General features: G+C 48.0%; 1 protein-coding gene across 3 annotated transcripts in view; it reads right to left on the reverse strand.

Annotated features, from left to right (window-relative positions):
- The window catches only part of CADM1 (cell adhesion molecule 1), a 165731-nt gene that overhangs the window by 67523 nt on the left and 74789 nt on the right, over positions 1–23419 (reverse strand). For all 3 annotated transcript variants that reach the window (XM_038754016.1, XM_038754015.1, XM_038754014.1), the window contains exons 2-3: positions 4182–4328; positions 748–900 (exon numbers count right to left, since the gene is read on the reverse strand). In XM_038754016.1, coding sequence (XP_038609944.1) covers positions 748–900; positions 4182–4328 — 300 coding nt within the window. The remainder of the gene's footprint in view (positions 1–747; positions 901–4181; positions 4329–23419) is intronic.

Genomic DNA, 23419 nt, shown 5'->3' on the forward strand with positions numbered 1-23419 from the left:
AAGCATTGCACTAACCCTTCGGGAGAGTACAATGTAACAGATGTAGTAGACACGTTCCCTACCCACACTATCTCAGTGCTTAGTACAGTATTTGGTACATAGTAAATGCTTAAGAAAACCCATGATTATTGTTATTATTACCTATTCTTTGGTATCATACCCTCCCAAGGTCTTAGTACAGTGCTCTGCACATAGTAAGTGCTCAATAAATCATTATTATTATAAATACCACTGACTGACTGACTGATCTCTCCTTCTGTGAGGAGGGAAATAATATTTATTAAGCACTTGCTATGCACCAAAGCCCTCCGCTGACAGAATCAATCTGTGCATTGTCCATGTTCCACAATATCTAAGAGACATGGAGGGCAGGCATTTTAAAGAAGAGCAAACTGAGGTTCAGGGAGGTTAAGTGACTTTACCAAGCTCCCACAGCACATCTGAGCTGGAATCAGAACCTGGGACTTCTGGTTCCCAATCCTGGGCTCTTTGCACTAGGCAGCACTGTAAACATGTAGGAGACAGAAAAGGTGCTCTTGGCGAGAGCGTCCGGTAAAGGAGGATATTCTTAAAATTCAGCAGGTGGGGAGGTTGGGGGGAAATGATGTTGATGTCTCTGTCAAAAAAAAAGTCTGACCAATGCACTTGACGTTAACCTCTATGTAGCCTCTTGGTTCCCAGAAACATTTCCCCATACCAGGGTGGTGGTGGCGGGGGGCGGCGGGGTGGGGGTGGAGAGGGTCTTACCAAGGACTGTGATTGTGGTATAGATTTCCTGTGGAGGGTCCGTGTACAGCTGGCAGAAGTACTTTCCTTCGTCGGACACGGAGACATTGGTCAACGACACTCGCAGTTCGCTGTTGGAGAAATTCACCAGCTGAAATCGGCTGTCCTTGAGCGCTGGGGTAGGGGAGGGGGAGGGGAAAGACAGCGTGAGTGACAGCGTGGGGCGATGGCAGACGGGAGCCCTCCCTCCCCAGGCTCTGCCAAGCCGGATGCCCATGACGGGTGGGAGATGCCCTGTATTCTGTTCTCCACGGGCGGGCTGCTCTAGGCCGTAAACTCGTTGCAGGCAGGGTCTGCCGACTCTGTTATACCGTCCCCTTCCTGAGCGCTCAGTACAGGGCTCTGCAGACAATAAGGTCTAGAGAAAGACGGTCAATCGATAGATTGACTGCTCCTGCTTTTTCCCACTGGGTCACCATGAAGTGTGGCATGGGAGGATATTCATTTTGGTGGGGGTGATGCCCCAGCCCTCCCCAAGAGACCACCTCCACCACGGCCAACATTTCCCACAGGTCCCGTCTCTGCCCAGAATGCCGGGCTCCCCTAACAAGAGGACCGTTGGGCACAAAGCAAGAGGGGACAGGGTTTGCGCATGGCTTCCTAGCCTGGCATCAGATGGGAAGGGGAATCAGTAGGAAATCAGACTCACAGGCAAGAGCCATATGTATTGTATTTCCCTTAAATATTTTCTGCTCAAGGCCCTGTGTTCATTTTGGCACCCCTGTTTTTACTTTACTCGGACAATTAGAGACATTAAGAAAAAGATATTCCCCCAAAATATTTCCCCATTTTCTTTCCTAGGGCTTCCGGCTCCAATCCGAGCCCCCTACTGGGTTGGGGTTCAGAGTAGCTGGAAGACAGATGGGGATATGGGTGAGGACTGATGAGAAGAGCGGCTGACACTGTGGTGAACAGACTCCAGGCCCCTCTTTTTTGTATGGTATTTGTTAAGCACTTCTTATGAGTTAGGCACTATACTAAACACTGGAGTTTAGTATAGGACCACTGGGGTTTAATCATGTTGGGCACAGTCCATGTCTCAAGTGGGGCTCACAGTCAATCCCCAATTAACAGATGAGGGAACTGAGTTATACAGAAGTGACTTGCCCAAGGTAACACAACAGATAAGGGGCTGTGCTGGGTTTAGAACCCAGGTCCCCTGACTCCCAGGCTCTCTGGAGCCAATACTCAGCAGGTTGCAATTGAGTTAAATGCCCGTTTGTGCTCTAACCTGTCCCAGAGTATGGATTTCTGCCATATCGATGACCCATGATCCAGCGGTGATGATTAGAAGAAATAGCACAGGCCTGGGAGTCAGAAGGACCTGGGTTCTGATTCTGGCTCTGCCACATGCCTGTTGTTTGAACTTGAGCAAGTCACTTCACTTTATTTTTTTTAGTGGCATTTCTTAAGTGCTCACTAAGTGCCAGGCACTGAAAAAAGCACCAGGGTAGATAAAAGCTAATCAAAGTGGACACAGTCCATGCCCCACAAGGGGCTCAAAGTAGCAATCACCATTTTACAGATGAGTTAACTGAGACACAGAGAAGTGAAGTGAGTTGCCCAAGGTCATACAGCAGACAAGCACTGAAGCTGGATTAGCATTCATTTTGTCTCCCAGGTTCATTCTCTATCCATTAGGCCACGCTACATCTACTTCTCTGTGCCCCCGTTTCCTTTTCGATCAAATGGGGATTCAATCCCTGTTCTCCCTGCCACTTAGCCTGTGAGCCCCATGTGGGACTGTGTTACATTTGTGACCTCAGACAAGTCATTTCATTTCTCTGTGCCTCGGTTACCTCATCTGTAAAATGGGGATTGCTACTGTGAGCCCCATGAGGGACACAGATTGTGTCCAACTTGTGATCTTGGGCAAGTCATTTCACTTCTCTGTGCCTCAGTTACCTCATCTGTAAAATGGGGATTGAGACTGGGAACTGGATGTGCGGACAGGGACTGGAGTACCTTGTATCTACCCTAGCATTTACTACAGTGCCTGGCACATAGTAACTGCTTAACAAATGCCACAGTTATTACTGTTGTTACAGTGTTCTGCACATAGTAAGCGCTCAATAACTACGATTGATTAATACCACAGTTATGACAGTGATCTGCCACTGTGGCACTGGATTTAGAAGGTCTTCAATTAGGAAACGGAGAGACCACCCCACAGCTCCGAAGCTGCGGCAAAAGGCAGATGTTGGCATTGTCTTTAGAAGAGCGGCCTGAAGTGAAAACTTCAATCTTCGAGCCAAACAGATTACCTTTCAGAGGGGCTCTAGTTTCCCGGCTCTGCCCTCCCCGAGTTGTTTGTGTCGGCTACGGATTTGGCACTCGATTGCAATTCACCTTGAATGACTACAATCAATTCCCTGGCCAAGTAAAACTGTCTTATTTTAAAAAGGACCATCACGGTTTCTATTAAGTAGAAAGATTATGATTGCCTGCCTCATCCACCCTGTGAAGAATCGACTAAACTTTAAGCGCCGAACGCTAAATTAAGAAAAGGAGGGCTCGGCTGTCTATCAAGGGGAGAAGTAGGTGGCGAGAAGCGGCGTGGTCTAGTGGCTAGATCGCGGGCCTGGGCATCAGAGGACCTGGGTTCTAATCCCTGCTCTGCCCCCTGTCTGCTCTGTGATCTTGGGCAAGTCACTTGCCTTCTCCATGCCTCAGTTCCCTCATCTGTAAAGTGGGGATTAAGAGAGGGAGTCCCACGTGGGACACGGACTGTGTCCCAACAGCTTAACTTGTATCTACTCCAGCACTTAGTACAGTGCCTGGCACATAGTAAGCTCTTAACAAATGCCATTTAAAAAAAAGGGCGGGGGGAACCAAACTTTCTCAACTGTATTTATTGAGTGCTTACCATGTGCAGGCACTGTACTATGCACTCGGGACAATATAATAGAGTTGGTAGACAAATTCCCTGCCTACAGTTTACAGTCAAGACTGGGAGACAGACGTTACTATAAATGAATAAATTACAGGTAGATACATAATCCCTGCTCTGCCACTTATCTGCTGTGTGACCTTGGGCAAGTCAGTTCACTTCTCTGTCTCTCAGCCCATCTGTAAAATGGGGACTGAGACTGTGAGGTCCATGGGGGACAGGGACTGTGTCCAACCCAATTTTCTTGTACCCACCCCAGCGCATAGTACAGTGCCTAGCACATAAAAAGCACTCCATAAATACCATAATAATAATAATTATTATTATTATTGTTATTATGTGCTCTGGGGTTGATGAAGGGGTGAAAAAAGGGTCTGAATTCAAGTGCAAGGGTGATGCAGAAGGGAGAGGGAGAAGAGATATAATGACAGCTTAATTAGGGAAGGCCTCTTGGAGGAGATGTGCTTTTAATTACGCTAATGAGACGGAGGGGAGGGGAGCTTACGCCTGAAGTCTCTGAAATAAATGGTCTGTCGGTTGGGGTTGAGGAGCTGAATCACGGAGTCATCGCTGTCCTTGACCCGGCAACTTATAGTGGCGACTTCTCCCTCCACCACCGTCACGTCTTCTGTGACTAAATTCTGCCCATCACCTGGAGAGCCAGAAACAATACAAAACAGGAAAAACTGCTTAAGACCATCAATCAATCCATCAGAGAAGCACTGTGGCTTAATGGAAAGAGCATGGGCCTGGGAGTTAGGGGATCTGGGTTCTAATCCCGGTTCTACCACTTGTCTGCTGGGTAAACTTGAACAAGTCATTTCAAGCAGCATGGCTTAGTGGAAAGAGCACGGGCTTCAGAGTCAGAGGACATGGGTCCTAATCCCGACTCCGCCACTTGTCTGCTGTATGACCCACTTGTATGCTGTATGACCTTGGGCAAGCCACTTAACTTCTCAGTGCCTGTTACCTCATTTGTAAAACTGGTATTAAGACAGTGAGCCCCAGGTGAGACAACCTGATTACCTTCTATCTACCCCAGAGTTTAGAGAAGAAGCCTGGCTCAGTGGCAAGAGCCTGGGATTGGGAGTAAGAGGTCATGGGTTCTAATCCTGGCTCCGCCACTTATCAGCAGTGTGACTTTGGGCAAGTCAATTAACTTCTCAGTGCCTCAGTTACCTCATCTGTAAAATGGGGATTAAGACTGTGAGCCCCACGTGGGACAACCTGGTTACCTTGTATCTACCCCAGTGGTTGGAACAGTGCTTGGCACATAGTAAGCACTTAACAAATGTCATGATTATTATTATTATTAGAACAGTGCTTGGCACATAGTAAGCACTTAACAAATACCATAATTATTATTATTTCACTGCTCTGCACCTCAGTTCCCTTATCTGCAAAATGGGGATTCAATGCCTGTTCTCCTTTCTACTTGGACTGTGGGACCTGATCTTGGATCTACCCCAACACTTAATTCAGTGCATGGCACATAGTATGCATTTAATAAATACCATAATTATTATTATTGTCATTATTGCTGATAATAATCATCATAATAAAAGGCACATGTTAAGCATGTGCAGAGCACTGTACTATGCACTTGGGAGAGTACAACAGAATCGGTACATACGTTCCCTGCCCATATGAGCTTTCAGTCTAGAGGCGGAGACAGAAATGACCAGCAAAAAATAGGCGATGGATTTAAAAGCCCAGGATGGATTGTGGTGCTTCTGAAATTCAACCGGAGTGGGCAGAGAGCACTGTTCTTCCCCAGTACTCAAAGTGTCAAGCCTAAAATGATCACCATCCCTCTCCCTGATTTTTACGCCAACATTTTCAGGGTCTGGCAGCCTCATGGTGAAGCAGAAAGGGGCAGGTGGTTTTGGTTCCTTTTTCCGCATGGAAGAGAGACGCAGAGGGGTGAAGCGGCTGGGTAGTGAGGGCACTCTGTACACAATTGATATTCAATAAACACTACGAATGGATAACTCACATTGCCTAATCTCTCCCTCTTTTTTCTATGGACTATTCTTCTGTTTCAATCCACCCGTCTCCCCTGCTAGACCATAAGCAATGTGGTCAAGTGGAAAGAGCCCGGACCTGGGAGTCAGAGGATCTGGGTTCAAATTCCGGCCTCGCCAGTTTCCTGGTGTATCATCTCAGGCACGTCACTTCAGTTGTCTGTGCCTCAGGTTCCTCAGCTATAAAATGAGGATTTGATGCCTGCTCTTCCTGGGAATGTGTCTAAGAACTATGTTGTTTTGCACTAAAACAAGGCAAAGGCAGTTCCTTCCTCCTCTCCCTGGGACCATAGGCAGAAGGCAGATAAACAGAAATGTAACTGGCAGAGAGGAGGAAGCTGTGTGCTCTCCATCTATCCCTCTGGCCTTCGCCTTCTCTGCTGGGGGCAGGCAAACCTTGGCAGGGTGTTGTGGGGTAGGGTTACTGAGGAGGCCAACTGCAGCCAGCATCCATCGCCCTCACCTGCCCCGGGAGAAGGCCACCCCTCGGCCGAGGCCAAGAACAATAATAATAATTATAATGAAAATAATAATAATGATGATGGTATTTGTTAAGTGCTTAGTATGCTAATGGGACGGAGGGGACAGGCGCTTACGCCTGAAGTCTGAAATAAATTGTGTGTCATTTGGGAAGTGATAATCTCACTTCCTTTTCAACAAGCCCTCCTTCTTATGGGATTAGAACCCATGACCTCTGACTCCCAAACCCGAGCTCTTTCCATTGAGTCATGCTGTTTCTCTAAATGACTTGCCCAAGGTCACCCAGCAGATAAATGGTGGAGCAGGGATTAGAACCCAGGTCCTTCTGACTCCCAGACCCAGGCTCTATCCACTAGACCACAATGGTCCCATGGGAACAGGGATTCGATCCCTGTTCTCCCTCCTACTTAGACTGTGAGTTCAATGTGGGATCTGATTATTTTGGATCTACCCTAGTGTTTAGCACAGTGCTTGGCACATAGTAAGCACTTAACAGATACCACAATTATTAAATAAAGCCTAGGCAGTGGGCCTGCGCCCTCCACTGGGCTGGTCTGCAGCTTCTATATCCGTTCAGAGGTCACCTTGCTGGGGTAGCTCGGGATCTACAAGGCTGCCAAGACCACAGTGACCTTGGCTGAAGTGACAGAGCCACCATCTTGGTGTAGGCAGCCTAGAGAGCCAGTCCCCTGTGGAGTGAGAGCCCAAAAGTAGTCCCGCCCCTTAGCGGGCTTACTTTAGCTGTGCCACGTGTCTGCTGTGTGACCTTGGTCAAGTCACATCACTTCTCTGGGCCCCAGTCCCATCATCTGTCAAATGGGGACTAAGACTTGTCAGCCGTGTGACTTTGGGTAAGTCACAATTTCTCTGTGCCTCAGTTCCCTCAACTGTAAAATGGGGATTAGGACTGTGAGCCCCACGTGCAACAACCTGATTACCTTATATCCCCCCCTCGAAGCACTTAGAACAGTGCTTTGCACATAGTAAGCGCTTAACAATTACTGTCATCATCATCATCATCTTTGCCCTTCTGGGGTTGAGGGTATGTACCAGGCACTAAGTGCTAAGGTGAGTACAAGCAAATCGAGTTGGACACAGTCCCTGTCCCATGTGGGGCTCACAGTCTCAATCCCCATTTTTCAAATGAGGTGACTAAGACACAGAGCAGTGAAGTGACTTGCCCAAGGTCACACAGCAGACAAGTGGTGGAGCTAGGATTAGAACCCATGACCTTCTGACTCCCAGGCCTTTGCTCTATCCGCTACGCCTTGCCAAAACGGGACAACCAGATGGAGGCTGCAGAGAGGCCAGGAATGGTCCAGGGTCCCGTGAATGGACCAGGGGCCGAAAGCCCCCAAGCCAACTGGGCGTGTAGGGGGTGGAATGGAAAACTGGCTCCCACTGGCTCCAGAGGGAGCCCTCGGCTGCCGCGGAGCGCCAACGGTGACAGACAGCCATCGGGAAAATGGAGGTGGATCGAGCTTCTCCTCGGAGGGGCCGGGACCCATCTGGAATGCCGGCGGCCGGTGGAGGGAGAGCCCCAAACTCCCGACCTGAGAAAGGGAAGGGGGGCAGGGGGACCGCTGCCAATCAGCAAGCCTTTTCGAGGAGCTAAAATCCCCACGGGGTCGGTCAGAGTTGGGATGTATTTTTCACACAGACACACAAAAAGGACAATACAGCCCATTCCTTCTGGGTAACCCAATCTACCGGGAAAATTAAGGACAAATTGAACGGCCAAACTCGAATGCTGTCACCGCCTTAAGACCCAAGAATGGCTTGAGGAGGCCTGGAATACAAAACCCAAGGGGCGAAGGAGGAGGGCTTGCTGCAAAAGGAAGTGAGATTAGCAATCCAAATGAGAACCCTCGGTTTCTCCAAAACGCAGGCGGGGGAGGTGCCCTGCAGCTGGCATCTCTCCCTCCCACACAAAGTAAAGGAACATGGGGTGGGACGGCTATCTCTCCCCAACAGGAGAGTTGAATCACGACCGGCTCCAATTCAATTACACTCTATCAGGATGCAGTAGCCAAAAATATCTCCGCACCTCATTGCTAACGGGGCCTGGTAACCAAAGTCCCTGGGCTGGGAACGGATGGACGGACGGATGGGTGGACACACACACGCACACACTCACACACACACACAGAGATCTCTGTTCGCTTGGGCACTAAACAAACCCCAAATTTAAGAAGGAGTCACATCTCTGGAAAGGCAAGGTCAATTTTAAAGACCCTTGTTCATTCAGTCGTATTAACTTGTACTTCCCAAGCACTTAGTACAGTGCTCTGCACACAGTAAGCGCTCAATAAATATGATTGAATGAATGAATGAATTTATTGAGGGCTGACAGTGTGCAGAGCACTGGACTAAATGCATGGGAAAATACAATACAACAATTAACACACATATTCCCTGCCCACAAGCTTACAGTCTACAGGAAGCAGCGTGGCTCAGTGGAAAGAACGTGGGCTTGGGAGTCAGAGGTCATGGGTTCGAATCCCAGCTGTACCACTTGTCAGCTGTGTGACCTTGGGTAAGCCACCTAACTTCTCTGTGCCTCAGTTACCTCATCTGTAAAATGGGGATTAAGACTGTGAGCCCCAAGTGGGACAACCTGATCACCTTGTAACCCCCCCAGCACTTAGAACAGTGCTTTGCACATAGTAAGCGCTTAACAAATACCACCATTATTATTAGTATACTGGGGCTCCTCGCAGGTTGCCGAGAAGAATCATTCTAGAAATACAAGTCAGTCAATCAGTTAGCTAATCACATTTATTGAGCGCTTACTGTGAGCAGAGCACTGAACTAAATGCTTGGGAAAGCTCAATTCAACAATAAACAGACACATTCCCTGCTCACAGTGAGCTTACAGTCTAGTCAGCCTAAATGTGAGGTGGAATTGTCATAGGATGATTTCAATCCACCTGTCACCAAGCCCACCTTCAAATCCAACCCTTCAGAGTGAGGTTTCCTTGCAAATCAGCCTTGTGGCCGGGACCAATGGTAAAGAGGACTCCTCCTGGGCAATAATGAAACGGCGAACTCTACCATGGCTTCTGTTTCTTTTCCAAGTGGCCACCAAATGTTGGGTTCAACTGGCCAGCACCCCAGTAACCCCATCCATGTGCCTTCAGGAGACTCAGGATCCTATTACACGACAGTACCAAGGCAAAGGAAGAGACGAACCAGGATGAAAACTTGAGAGGACCATAAGGAGTCGGCCCATCCTGATTCCAGCCGCATTTCTGCTTTTGGTTTCTCCATTTGTTTGTTTGTTTCTCTGGTATCTTATCTCAATTCCTCTCTGCCCCCAACTGCCGGGCTTGCTAATTACCCAGAGGATTTCTGCTCATCCACCTGATTTTCCTCTCAGCGCTGGCAGGGAGACAGGTGCTTTTAGTGCAGCCCTGGCCATATGGACGGCAGAGCTGTTGTCGCCCGAGCCCTGGATGCAACGTTGCTTTCTCTGCTGTGACATCGATTTCCCCTTGAAATAGAGATCATGACAATTAGGTGGCTACATGTACAACTGGACGTGCCGCAGAAGGATACAAACCAGCCGCTCCGATCGCCCTCTGAAACAAACCATTTTCCAACCCTTTTCAGGTTTTGAAAGCTCAATTAACGGACATTTGGTTCCGGAAACAAAAATAGCCCATTTTCTGTTCAAAATAAACCCAACAGCTCCAACACACCGTGTGTCTTAAAGAAGGCTGCTAACCAGCCAGTTCATTTTTCTCCATGGCTAAAACAGTCTGACACACTTAGAAATGCTGAGCTGCTCACAGGAATGGGGTTTGGGGCACAAATTAAAATGCAATTTGCACTATTCCTCATGGACGATGCTGGATCCCTCCAGACCTGTAAGCTCATGTGAGCAGGGCACATGTCTACCAACTCTGTTATACTGCACTCTCCCGAGCACTTAGCATAGTGCTCCACACACAGCAAGCACTCAATAAATAGGCCCGCCCAAAATAAGCACTAAATAAATACTATTTGATCAATTTTTTATGGCATTTGTTAAGTGCTTACTATGTGCCAGGCACTGTGCTTAGCACTTGGGTGGTTACAAGTTAATCAGATTGGACAAAGTCCATGTCCCGCATGGGCTCACATCCCCATTTTACAGATGAGGAAACTCATGTCCAAAGAAATTCAGTGACTTGCCCAAGGTTCCATATCAGATAAGGCACAGAGCTGAGATTAGAACTCAGGTCCTTCAGACTCCCAGGCTCGTGCTCTAACCACTATTCCATGCTTCTCAACTGATTGATCGATTGGGAAGGCCAACCAGGGGTTGGGCCAAGGTGAGAGGGGGGCGCTACCATGGTGCTACAGTCCATCCCAAGCCAGTGAAAGGATCTACTAACATGTTCTCTATAGTGAGCTTCCTGATTTCCTTGACCAATGACCATACCAGGTCAGCCAGTCTGGACAATTCGGCATGGAAACTGAGGGCTAACTCACTTCCTCTGTGCTTAACTTGTCCAGGTGTGTTCTAAGGTCTCTCTTGGCTATGCCCAGGTGGGTAGGCATCAAATACCTTCTAGCTCATTAAGGACAGGAAAGGCGTCTGTTCGGAGAAGCAGCGTAGCTCAGTGGAAAGAGCACGGGCTTTGGAGTCAGAGGTTAGGGGTTCAAATCCCAGCTCCGCCAATTGTCAGCTGTGTGACTTTGGGCAAGTCACTTAACTTCTCTGGGCCTCAGTTCCCTCATCTGTAAAATGGGGATTAGGACTGTGAAGCCCTCCATGGGACAACCTGATCACCTTGTAACTTTCCCAGCGCTTAGAACAGTGTAAACGCTTAATAAATGCCATTATTATTATTGTTATATTTTACTCCTCAAAGTGCTCAGTACAGTGCTCTGCACACTATAAGTGCTCAATAAATACGAATGACTGAAAACTCATCCTCTAAGACTGTAAGCTCATTACGGCAGGGTACCAACTGCAGTTTCCCAAGTGCTTAGTACAGTGCTTTGCATACACTAAGCGCTCATTGAACGAGTCCTTCCACACTCTGTGAATCCCACCCAAACTTTGACAAGAAGCGCCGCTCCCATCCCCAGCTCACTCCGAGAAAGCTGGGGTCCCCTCCCCGGCTGCGGTGGGGACTCAGCTACTGTTGTAGCCCAAGAAAACCACCTTACATTTCAGCTGAACTCTCCTTCTTTGGGTAGCTCCTGATTTCTTCTCCTGCTTCTAATTCCTCAATTATGCACCCCAAGGGGAAGGAGAAAGTCCCGCTGGACATAAAACACCTGGCTTACTACTCCCTTCTTTCTTTAACACTCAGTAACTTAGGCCCCAAAGGAACGGCTTTATTATCCCACTCTAGGGCCGCTTGCTAAGTCCAAGACTTCTCCCCCAGGCAGCCTGGCTCTTAATAACCAAACTGTCCATTTGAGCTGGAGGGGGTCTCTCTGGTCAAGTCCATAATGAAAGGGCAGGTCAATCAAGCAATGGTATTTATTGAGGGTTTACTGTGTATAGAATACTGTACTGAGCGCTTGGGGAGAGTAGAGTATGAAACAGAATTGTTGGAGACATTCCATGCAAACAATGAGCTTACAGCCTAAAGGGGGAGACGGACATTAACAGAACAATTAACAGTACTGTGTGTTCTCAAATATTTTTCTGTTTGTCTCCGTCATTAGAATGTAAGCTTCCTGTGGGCACAGAACATCTCACTTCATTCTGTACTTCCCCAGAGCTGAGTACAGTGCACTGCACCAAATGCAGAAACTCCTGCTACTGCTATTACTACTACTACTTCACAGCTCTCAACGAATCCTCCACCACCCCGGCACAAAATGGCCACCCCTAAGGGAGCCCCGTGCCTTCTGGAATCCAGTTTTCTGCTCACTCTCTCACACAGAAGGTGTCAAGAAAATAGAGAACTCCTCAGGAGAGTTGCTATTCGTCCCAGAGGGAAAAAAAAAAATCTTTCTGAAAAAGATTCCAGCCACATATGTTCCCCAAGTTCTAGCTAAACACAATGTTCGCCACAAATCATTAACAAAGCTATTAAGATTTGATTTCTATCTAAGCAATTATTGCCAGCATATTTTGTACATTTCCTTTAAGAGACTCAATCCTATCTTTCAATTCATTAAATTGTTCCCTGCGTTTACCGAGTTCTATATCAAATCAGAAACCTATTGGAATTAATAAGAATTACAGTAAAAGTAATTTAGAAATAAATTATTTGAAGTTCAAGCCACGAAAGCTTTTGATGATGGAATTTTGTCCCATTAAAATGCCCGAGCAATTTCTTCACTGGCCCAGCTCTCAGAGCAGTGAGGTAGGGGATGAGGAGAGATGTTGAGGGGAGGATGGGGAAAGAAGGGGGCAGAAGGGGAGAGAAGGGGAAGAGAGAGGGAGAGAGTGAATAGCGTAGGAAAGAAGAGAGCTGGGAAAGATAGGGGAGGAAGAGGAGGGACAGAGGGAGAGGGAGAGAAGGAAAATGGGGGGGGGGAAAGAGGGGAGGCAGAGGAGGAGAGAAGGGAAGAAAGGAGAAAGGAAAGAGGTGGGGAAGGAGACTGAGGAAGAAGGGAGAGAGGGAGATAGAAAGAGAGAAGGGGGAGAGAGAGGAGGAGAGAGAATAATAATAATGGTTTTGGTTAAGTGCTTACTATGTGCCAAGTACTGTACTAAGCACTGGGGTAGGTACAGGATACTAAGGTCCCATAAGGGGCTCACAGTCATAGTATGAGGGAGAACAGGTATTGAATCCCCATTTTGCAGATGAAGAAACTGAAGCGGGAGAAGTGAAGTGACTGGTCCACGGTCACAAAGCAGGCAAGTGGGACTCCAAGGCCCGGGCTCATTCCACTGGGCCCTGCCGCTTCTCATGGGGACAGCCACGGGAGAAAAAGGGCCCACGTTTTTGTGAGCGACACAGAGAAGCAAACACAAGAGTCCTAACTCCATTTCCTCCAGGGCCTGGACCACAGAAAAGCAACTCTTCCTTTTCCCAAACAGCCAGTGCCAACCTGCATGCGTCCCTAAATATATATCGTGAATCAAAGACATCCTATCTTCCCGCTGTTTGCAAAGCTTCCCTTAACCTCGGTGACCTGGCTCCATGTTTTGTTGCCATCTAAAGCGCCTGGTAGACAGGGCGGTCGGAGTCATCTTGGTGAGGGAGAAAGAGTTATTCTCTCCCCACCCCTCCCCACCCTCTGCAACCGGGCAGCCAAAAAACATAATTAATCTGAGACTCCCAGATTACAAGCTTGGAGATAAAATCAAACCGACTCTGCCAAACAGCAATCTTTCATTGCTGCTTTTCACTAAGGGAGATACCTTCCCTCCTGACCTCCATCAAATTATTTCCATCACAGCATCGACGGTGCCCGGCTATTTTTAAAAACAGTGGTGTGTCTAATTGAATTTCATTTGTCATATTCATCCCGCTCTCCCACTGTCAGGGAAATGGGTCAGAGTGTCACCTCTTTCCTGTGAGGAAATTACTGGAGAATAGCCTTGGTTTTCAGAAGCGACCCGTCTTGGTTTTAATCTCATCTTTAATAATCAGTGAAAGGCGCTGGACGAAAAAATTAGGAAGTGCGAGGAAGAGAGGAATATGTCTCTGCTGGCTATTTTTTCTTCTTCAATTAGAATTGTTGATTTTTCATGAATACAAAAACAAAAAAATGTCATCTGACACAACATTAAGATATTCATGAATATTCTGTATACACATGCCTTGTTTAGTTGACTAATGGCAAATTAGCACTTTCTATTTTAGTTTAAATACATCCTATAGGTACGTTTGATTAGCATTCAATTCTGAACGCTGGTTACTATGCATACTTTGATTATGTAATTGCATAATAGACTATAATGGCTCCTTTGGAGTCGTTACGATCTATATGGCAAACAGTTCCAGTTTGCGAGCATCAGAACCCGCACGAAAAGTCCCGAACAACTTAGCCGTTTTTCCATCTCAAAAGCTAAATGGGCATTTCCCCCATTCATCCTTCTCGTCTTCCTGACACCAATTAAGCCCTATTGTGTCAAGCCGCATCCACTATGGAGAAATCCCTTTTGTTTTCTTGGCATTCGGAAAAAGGACATTAATTTTAAGAGCCGAATTAAGCCGAGGGCCTGGCAAAAGAGAGCTGAAATTCCATCCTTCATCCACCCTCTGAAAGGTCTGCAGGAAAGCCCATCGAGTTCATTAATCACCGCTCAGACAGTCACAAGGGGGTTAAGGACCAAGTTTCACCTTTCGCTCCCCGGCTCGCGTGCGGCACGAAATGCCGAGAATATCGATCCTTGCGACAGGGCGTCCGGCTGAGGAGCCTATGGAGCCACGGAGGAGATGGTGCTGGGGGAAGGGGGCTAGCCCGGTGGGGCCCGGGCCTCGGGGCGCCGAGGGCGGGAGGGAGGACCCTCCGAAGGAATGGAAGCTGAGCTCCTCTCCCTCCGGAACGTGGACCGAGCAGGCCGATGTTCTGTGCTGGAAGCGATCGGTGGCTAAGAATAAAGGTGTCGGTCTTCACGATAATGATGGTATTTGTGAAGCGCTATGTGTCAAGCATTGTTCTAACTGCTGGGGTAGATACAAGTTAATCAGGTTGGAAACAGTCCCTCTCCCCCATAGAGCTCACAGTTTCAATCCCCATTTTCCATGCTGCTTTATGAGGTCTTTACTCTGTGCCAAGCACTGTGCTAAGCACTAGGGAAGGTACATTATAAGCAGATTGGACACACAGTCCTTGTCCTGCTGTGGTCTCCTGGGGCTTCTGGTTTTATAGGGAGGGAGAACAGGTAACCTCCCCCTGACACCATTTTACAGATTAGGAAACTGAGGGACAGCATGGCCTAGTGGAAAGGGCAGGGGGTTGGGAGTCAGAAGGACCTGGGTTCTAATCCAGGCTCCACCACTTGTCTGCAGGTAAGCCTTGGACAAGTCATTTAACAACTCTGTGCCTCATTTACCTCACTGTGAAATGGGGACAAACTGTGAGCTCCATGTAGGAAAGGGACTGGGTCCAATCCGATTAGCTTTCGTCTACCCCGGTGCTTAGAATAGTCTACCCCAGAGCTCTGAACAGTGCTTGACATATTGAAAGTGCTTAACAAATGATAATAACAATAATAATTATTATTATTTTAACAAAGAGGAGTCAGTCCATTCCCATGGGGCAGCCGTAGCTTATCACACTCATCTGATTTGAACTTTGGAGTAGAACGGACAATTTGAAGGCAGGCAAATGCTGCTCTCGAGCGAACTGCATCGGTTGCCCAAAAGACTTATCTTCAGCGGGTTGGGTAGAGAAGCGGCATGACCTAGTGGAAAGAGCATGGGCCTAGGAATCAGAGGACCTAGGTTCTAATGACTGCTCTGCCACTTGTCTGCTCTGTAACTTTGGGCAATTCATTTACCTTTTCTGTGCCTATTTCCTTTTCTGTAAAATGGAGATTCAATCCCTGTTCTCCCACCTACTTAGTCGGTGAGCCCCTTGTGGGACAGGGACTGCATCCAATCTGATTAACTTGTATCTACCCCAGGGCTTAAAGCAGTGTTTGACACAGTGAGCATTTAAGAAATACCATTATTATCATTATTATCTGGGAATCCCACCTAGGGCACAGAGAAAAAAAAAAGAGGACACCTGATAAGGCTGTTTGAGCAGCACAATACCAGTGGGTTCCCGGTCTCCCCCAAACCATCAAGTCTCTCGACGCCAGCAGAAGTTTGAGCCACTGACAGCCGAAGTTCTCCCTGTCCATCTTGTGCATCTACTTTGCAGAGAAATAAAAGAGAAGGTACAGAATCCCCTGGAAGAGACTGAAATGCTCACCTGCCTGAAAAACTAGTTCTATAAAATGCCACTTGCTCTGTTCATGGGCTTCTGGTGAGTTCAGCCTCTGACCTTCATCACCTTGTTCTGGCCACCTGAGACCACTCACAGAGTTGGCTCCCCACAGCATTTATGTCCATACCTTTACCCTCCATGTCTTCCCCATCCTTTTTTTTTAATGGTATTTGTTAAGTGCTTACTTTGTGTACTCTACTAAGCACTGGGCTAGACACAAGCTAATCAGGTTGGACAGTCCCTGTCCCATATAGGGCTCACAGTCTTTAATCCCCATTTTACAGATGAGGTAACTGAGGCCCAGAGAAGTGAAGTGACTTGCCCAAGATAACTGCAGAGTGGCGGAGCTGGGATTAGAACTCAGGTCCTGCCAATTCCCAGGCCCATTCATTCATTCATTCAATCATATTTATTGAGCGCTTACTGTGTGCAGAGCACTCTACTAAGCGCTTGGCCCATGCTCTACCCACTAAGCTACACTGCTTCTCTGTTCTAAGGCATTATGGGGGTCCACTACCTCACGGAAGAGATAAGTACCCCAGTCCCACAAAGTTCTCCCCAGGGCAAGGGAGAGGGTATGCAGCTCTGGGGAGGAGTCGTTGTCAGGCTGCTTGGCCCCAGGTCTAACCAGCGTACAAGGCAGCGGTGCAATCAGTCAGTCAAAGGTATTTCTTGAGTGTTTAATGTGTGCAAAGCATTGTACTAAGTGCTTGGGACAGTGCAATATGAACATAAACTGGAACATTCCCTGCCAAGCTTCAGTCTAGAGGGGGAGAGACCCAGCCTTCATCCAGGTCAGGCAGAGAGTCCTTCCCTCCACCCCTTCAACCAACTGAACAATCAGTGGTATTTAGCAAGTGCTTACTCCATGCAGAGCACTATAATAATAATGATAATAATACTTATGGTATTTGTTAAGCGCTTACTATGTGCCAGGCACTATACTGGGTGCTAGGGTGGATACAAGCAATTGGGGTTGGTCACAGTCCCTATCCTATATGGGCTCCCAGTCTCAATCCCCATTTTACAGATGAGGTAACCCAGGCACAGAGAAGTAAAATGACTTAATAATAATAATGTTGGTATTTGTTAAGCACTTACTATGTGCTGAGCGCTGTTCTAGGCTCTGGACTTGACCAATGTCACGCAGCAGCCAAGTGTTGGAGCCAGGATTAGATCTTCTGACTCATTCATTCATTCAACTATACTTATTGAGCACTTACTGTGTGCAGAGCACTGTACGAAGTGCTCGAGAAATTACAACACAGCAATAAAAAGAGAAAATCCTTGCCCACAAGTCTAGAGGGGTGCAGACAGACATTAATACAAGTAAACAGACATCAATATAAATAAATAAAATTACAGAAACATACGTAAGTGTTGTGGGGCAGGGAGGGGGGGAAGAGCAAAGGGAGCTAGTCAGGGCAAGGCAGAAGGGAGTGGGAGATGAGGAAAAGTGGAGCTTAGTCTGGGACTAATACTAAGCCTGGGATTTAGACTCCCAGGCCTGTGCTCTATCCACTATGCCATGCTGCTTCAATGGGTTGGGTAGAGAAGCAGCATGACCTAGTGAAGAGAGCTTTAGCGGAAACAGCACACGCTTGGGAGCCAGGGGATGTGGGTGCTAATCCCGGCTCTGCCACTTATCTTCTGTGTGACCTTGGGCAAACCAGTTCACTTCTCTGTGCTTTACTTACCTCATCTGTAAAATGGGGATTAAGACTGTGAGCCCCACGTGGGACAATCTCATTACCTTGTATCTGCCCCAGTGCTTACAACAGTGCTTGGCACATAATAAGCGCTTAACAAATACCATCATTATTATTATTACTATTCATCTGGGAAAGAACGATACAGTGGAGTTGACAGACGCAATTCCTGCTCACAAGGAGCTTACAGTCTATAGGGGGAGACGCACTGAAATAGGTTCTTCCTCCTTCCTTCAATTTTCTCTTGCCCTGGTTTTCATCTAGCTCTCTGCCAAGACAAGCTCTGCACATGTGCGCGTACACACACACACACACACACACACACATACACATGCATACACATGCATACTTCACACCTAATATCCCCTCTGCCTCCCGCATTCTTTCCTCCCCCGCTCCCCAGGTTCTCCCAACTCAGGGTCTTTCCCGCAAGCCATGTTTCTGTATCTCTCTCCCAGCCCGAACACTCCACGAGCAAGGCACAAGTGTTTCTCTTGTTCCTTTGTCCCCAGCTCTTAAGCAAGCAATTTAATAATGTTTGCCCTTTGGTGAGAAGCACCGTTATTAAACCTGGGTCACTTTATGTTCAGACTCGCTAAATGCTGGGTCCTTCTTCCCATTCGCCTCCAGGGTGTTAAAAGATTAACAATTTGTGTAAGATATTTAAAATCACAAAGCTTAAACATGCGACAATAATTACAATATGTAGCAAAACACGATCAAATGCCACTTGCGGCTTTAGAGACAACGGGAGCAGACTGTTTGAGTTTCAAAGCTTTCAGAGAATCTCCAGAAAGAATCTAAGTGTGCTGTCTGATTTCCCTCTCCTCCCTTTCAGAAATGGCTAGAAAGACAACTTGCACAGAAGCAGTGTGGGCTAGTGGGCAAAGCTCGGGCCTGGGAGCCAGGGGACCTAGGATCTCATCCCAGTTCTGCCATTTGCCTGCTGTGTGACCACGGGCAAGTCACTTCACTTTTCTGTGCCTCAGTTTCCTCAACTGTTAAATTGAGATTCGATACCTGTTCTCCCTCTTCCTTAAATGTGAACCCCTATAATAATAATTATGGTACTTGTTAAACCCTTACTATGTGCCAAGCACTGTTCTAAGCACTGAGGATGATCCAAGTTAATCAGGTTGAACCCAGTTCCTGTCCCACATGGGGCTAACACTCTTATCCCCATTTTACAGATGAGGTAGCTGAGGCACAGAGAAGTTAAGTGACTTCCCCAAGGTCACACAGGAGACAAATGGCAGGGTCAGGATTAGAACCCAGGTCCTTCTGACTCCCAGGCCCGTGCTTTATCCACTAAGCCATGCTGCTTCCTTTACATGGGACAGGGACTGTGTCTGGCCTGATTAATTTGTATCTATCCCAGTGCTTGGAACTGTCTGACCCGATTAATTTATATCTACCTCAGCACTTAGAACAGTGCTTCCCACGTTGTAAGCACCTAACAAATACCATTAAAAAAAGGACAATTGGCCTTTCCCTTCCAAAGAGTTTACAGGGAAGATAATAAATGAAACTTGGGGCCTCACCAGTAAGGTGCAATAAAGCCAGGGTTGTTCTCTGGGCACAGAGCCTTCTTAAAATCAGACTCCGTGGCTGTCAGTGGCATACAGCACCTTCTAATATGCGACACTGACAGAATCAGCCCTCCACCCGCCGCCTAAGTGCTGGGCTTGGTATTTAGAGAGAGTCTTCTGGGTTCTGCTGAAAGATCCTTCCTCTCTAAAGGCCGCAACTCCAACTGGAGATATTTACGGAGCCGGCTTCAAGGGCATTCATTAATACTGACGGTCGGGGGGAATCCAGTTTGGCTGCCAGAACTAGTCTCTCTGTCGCTGCCTCTTCCCGGTCGCTTTTTGTGCCAACGAGAGCGGGCCTAAGCAGCCAGGGCGAGGGAGTAAAGAAACGTGCCAGCTGGAACACAGCCGAAAGGGGTCTGGAGCGAAGATCCAGAGTGAGCATGGGATGGGGAAGGTGAGGCTCGGGGAGTGGGGAGGAGCTGGGGGCTGTCAGAACTTCTAAAGCAGCTACTTAGGGAAGCAGTATGGCCTAGTGGATAGAGCAAGGGCTTGGGAGTCAGAAGGATCTGGGTTCTAATCCCAGCCTCGCCACCCATCTGCTGTGTGACCTTGGGCAAGTCACTCCACTTCTCTGTTGCCTCGGTGACCTCATCTGTAAAAATGGGGATGAAGAAGGGGAGCCCCATGCGGGACAGGGACTGTGTCCAACCCAATCACCTTGTATCTATCCCAGCACTTAGTACAGTGCCTGGTACATAGTAGGACCTTAAATACCACAATTATTAATTATTGTTACTAAAAAGGTATCTGAGCAGGGTGGCTTTGGGGACAGCTGGGTCTTTCTGGGCATCACTAACTAAAAATAATGGCATTTATTAAGCGCTTACTACGTGCAAATTACTGTCCTATGCGCTGGGGAGGCTGCAAGGTGATCACCTGTATATATGTTTGCACATATTTATTACTTTATTTATTTATTTTACTTGTACATATCTATTTATTTTATTTTGTTAATATGTTTGGTTTTGTTCTCTGTCTCCCCCTTCTAGACTGTGAGCCCACTGTTGGGTACGGACTGTCTCTATATGTTGCCAACTTGTACTTCCCAAGTGCTTAGTACAGTGCTCTGCACACAGTAAGCGCTCAATAAATACAATTGATTGATCGATTGATCACGTTGTCCCACGGGGGGCTCATAGTCTTAAATCCCATTTTACAGATGAGGTAACTGAGGCACAGAGAAGTTAAATAATAATAATAACAATATTGGTATTTGTTAAGCGCTTACTATGTGCAAAGCACTGATCTAAGCGCTGGGGAGGATACAAGGTGATCAGGTTATCCCATGTGGGGTTCACAATCTTAATCCCCATTTTACAGATGAGGTAACTGAGGCACAGAGAAGTGAAGTGACTTGCCCAAAGTCACACAGCTGACAATTGGCGGAGCCGGGATTTGAACCCACAACCTATGACTCCAAATCCCGTGCTCTTTCCACTGAGCTACGCTGCTTCTCCAGCTACTTCTCCAGCTACTTTGCTGTGCCTCAAAATGCTGCAATGTTGCAGTTACACTTTCTTACCATGAGGCCAAGCACACGTGGCCTATCATAAGGCAATTTCCCAGTGGGAATCCAGGTGTTGGCGACAGTGACACTCAGGATGGGCCCTGCCGCAGTCAAGCCGCAGGCAGCCTTCTGTAAGCTGAGTCCGGCCCCCCTGAGTAGGAGTGCAAAGCATCCCAACTGGAGAGCTCTCTTAGCGGGCCTGATGGAAGTGGAGGGGTCTAGGCCACCGACTCGGGGTGCTTGGGTTTGTGGGGAGTGAGGAAAATTAAGAAGCGAGGGGCATCCTGCTCTCTTGCCCCCACTTTGGGGGTAAGGTTTGTCCCAGTCGGAGGTTGGCATTCTCCCACCCAACTGATTTCATCCAAGCAGCCACCACCTGTTCATTCTTATTCATTCTCTCTTTCTCTCTCAAACACACACACATACTCACACTAGCCCTCTCTCATTCCCTTTAGACTGTAAGCTCATTGTAGGCAGGGAATGTGCCTGTTTACTGTTATATTGTACTCTCTCAAGTGTTTAGTTCAGTGGTCTGCACACAGTAAGCACTCAATAAATGAGACTGACAGACTTTCTCTCTCTCTCTCTCTCTCTCTCTCTCTCTCTCTCTCTCTGACTGTCAGCTCCTTGAGAACATGGATCATTTCTACCAACTCTGTTGGTAGACTCTCCCAAGACGAGGTACATCCCCGGACACCTGAGCATCTGTCCTGGGAAAGTCCATTCTAGTGGTTCTAGTGGCGGGAGCAGGAGCTCTTGGCCCACAGAGGCTTCAGACAGCGGTGGAACAGGAGAGCTTATCCAGACAAGCTGCTTCAATTACACAGCTCTGGCTCAGGGGAGCAGGTAGCGGGATAAAGAATCTGTCTCTATTTCCTGCCGCCGAACACGGCTGACCTGCACGGAGACAATGGGCTCAAGTCCTCATTTGCTTGTGGAAAAAGGGATCAGCGCTTAGTACACTACCTGGCATATAGTAAATGTTGGAGAAGCAGTGTGGCCTAGAGGATAGAGCACGGGCTGGGAGCCAGAAGGACCTGGGCTCTAATCCTGGCTCTGCCACTTATCTGCTGTGTGACCCTGGGCAAGTTACTTCATTTCTCTGTGCCTCAGTTACCGCATCTGTAAAACGGAGATTAGGAATGCTAGCCCCATGTTGGATATGGAATGTTTCCAACCTTGTATCTAGCCCAGTGCTTAGTATAGTGCCTGTCACATAGCAAGCATTTAACGAATACCATTAAAACAAAACAAAAGCCTTTCCCTTGGAGCCAAAACTCAGCAACAGTCCTCAACCTTTTTTTTTTTCCAATGGTACTGGTTAAGTGCTTACTCTGTGCCAGGCACCATACCAAGCACTGGGATGGATACAAGCTAATACGGATTGTCCCTCATGGGGTTCACAGTCCCAATACCCATTTTATGGATGAGGTAACTGAGGAACAGTGAAGTGACTTGCCCAACACCACACAGCAGACAAGTGGAAGAGCTGAGACTAGAACCAGGTCCTTCTGACTCCCAGGAACATGCTCTATCCACCAGGCCATGCTACTGCTCACCTATTTGCCTACAGCCAGGAGGAAACCCCCTACCCGGGCCCTTGGACACCGAGGCAGCAGAGGCAGTGGATTCCGGTTTGGTCTCCAGCTACTGCAGTCATTTCCACCCATCCTTCCGGGGGTGAGCTCAGTGAGCCTTTGTAACAGCTCAGAAGATGGGCTGACAAACAGGAAAGCAAGGAAGCCAAGACTTAGGGGAGGCATTCCAAACACCACCACCTATGGGTGCCAAGAGCCCACCCTAGCAGACACTGCCTGCCCTAGCGGACACACCCCACCCTGCCCCAGGTGCCCGACTCTTCCCCTGAAAACCACAGCTTTCCCCCCAAATTGTATTTGTTAAACCCTTACTAGATGCCAGACACTGTACTAAGCGCTGAGGTAAATTTAAGATAAGTTGGGACACATTACATGTCCCACATGTGGCTCACAGTCTTAATCCCCACTTTAAAGATGAGGTAACTGAGGCCCAGGGAAGTGAAGTGACTTGCCCAAGGTCACAAAGCAGACAAGAGGCAGAGTCGGGATTAGAACCCAGAACCATCTGACTTCCAGGCCCAGGCTCTGTCCACTAGGCCACATTGCTTCTCTTCCACAGCTTCCACCACTCACTCTGCCCCAGACATCCCTGCCTCGATCATGGCCAACCTTCCCAGAGGCTTTTGCTGCCCCTCAGGTGGCTCTCTCAGCCGACTGCTGCCGTGTGAGTCTGCTGCAGCGGTCCGGAGTGATGTGCTGAGTGTCTGACGTTTTAAAAAAGCTGTTCTATTTATGGGAAGTCCCGGGAGCCACTCGGTGCCTGTAAATTACGCATTCGGTGGAGCTGTCGTCCGATCACTACCATGGGGCACGGTCAGAATTGCTGCAGAAAAAGCACCAGCACTGGCAGAACTTTCATACGACAACTGCTCCAATGCAAAGCTGAGAGAGGGAAGCTCCACCTCCTTCGCCTCCCCCTCCCCGCCCCGTGATCCTCGGCGTTTTCTTCCTGTACAAAAGCAAACCCCTAATGGGCTCCTTGCTGTTCTATTC

The sequence above is a fragment of the Tachyglossus aculeatus genome, chromosome 11 (genome assembly GCF_015852505.1).
Source record: "Tachyglossus aculeatus isolate mTacAcu1 chromosome 11, mTacAcu1.pri, whole genome shotgun sequence".
NCBI classification, from domain to species: Eukaryota; Metazoa; Chordata; class Mammalia; order Monotremata; family Tachyglossidae; genus Tachyglossus; species Tachyglossus aculeatus.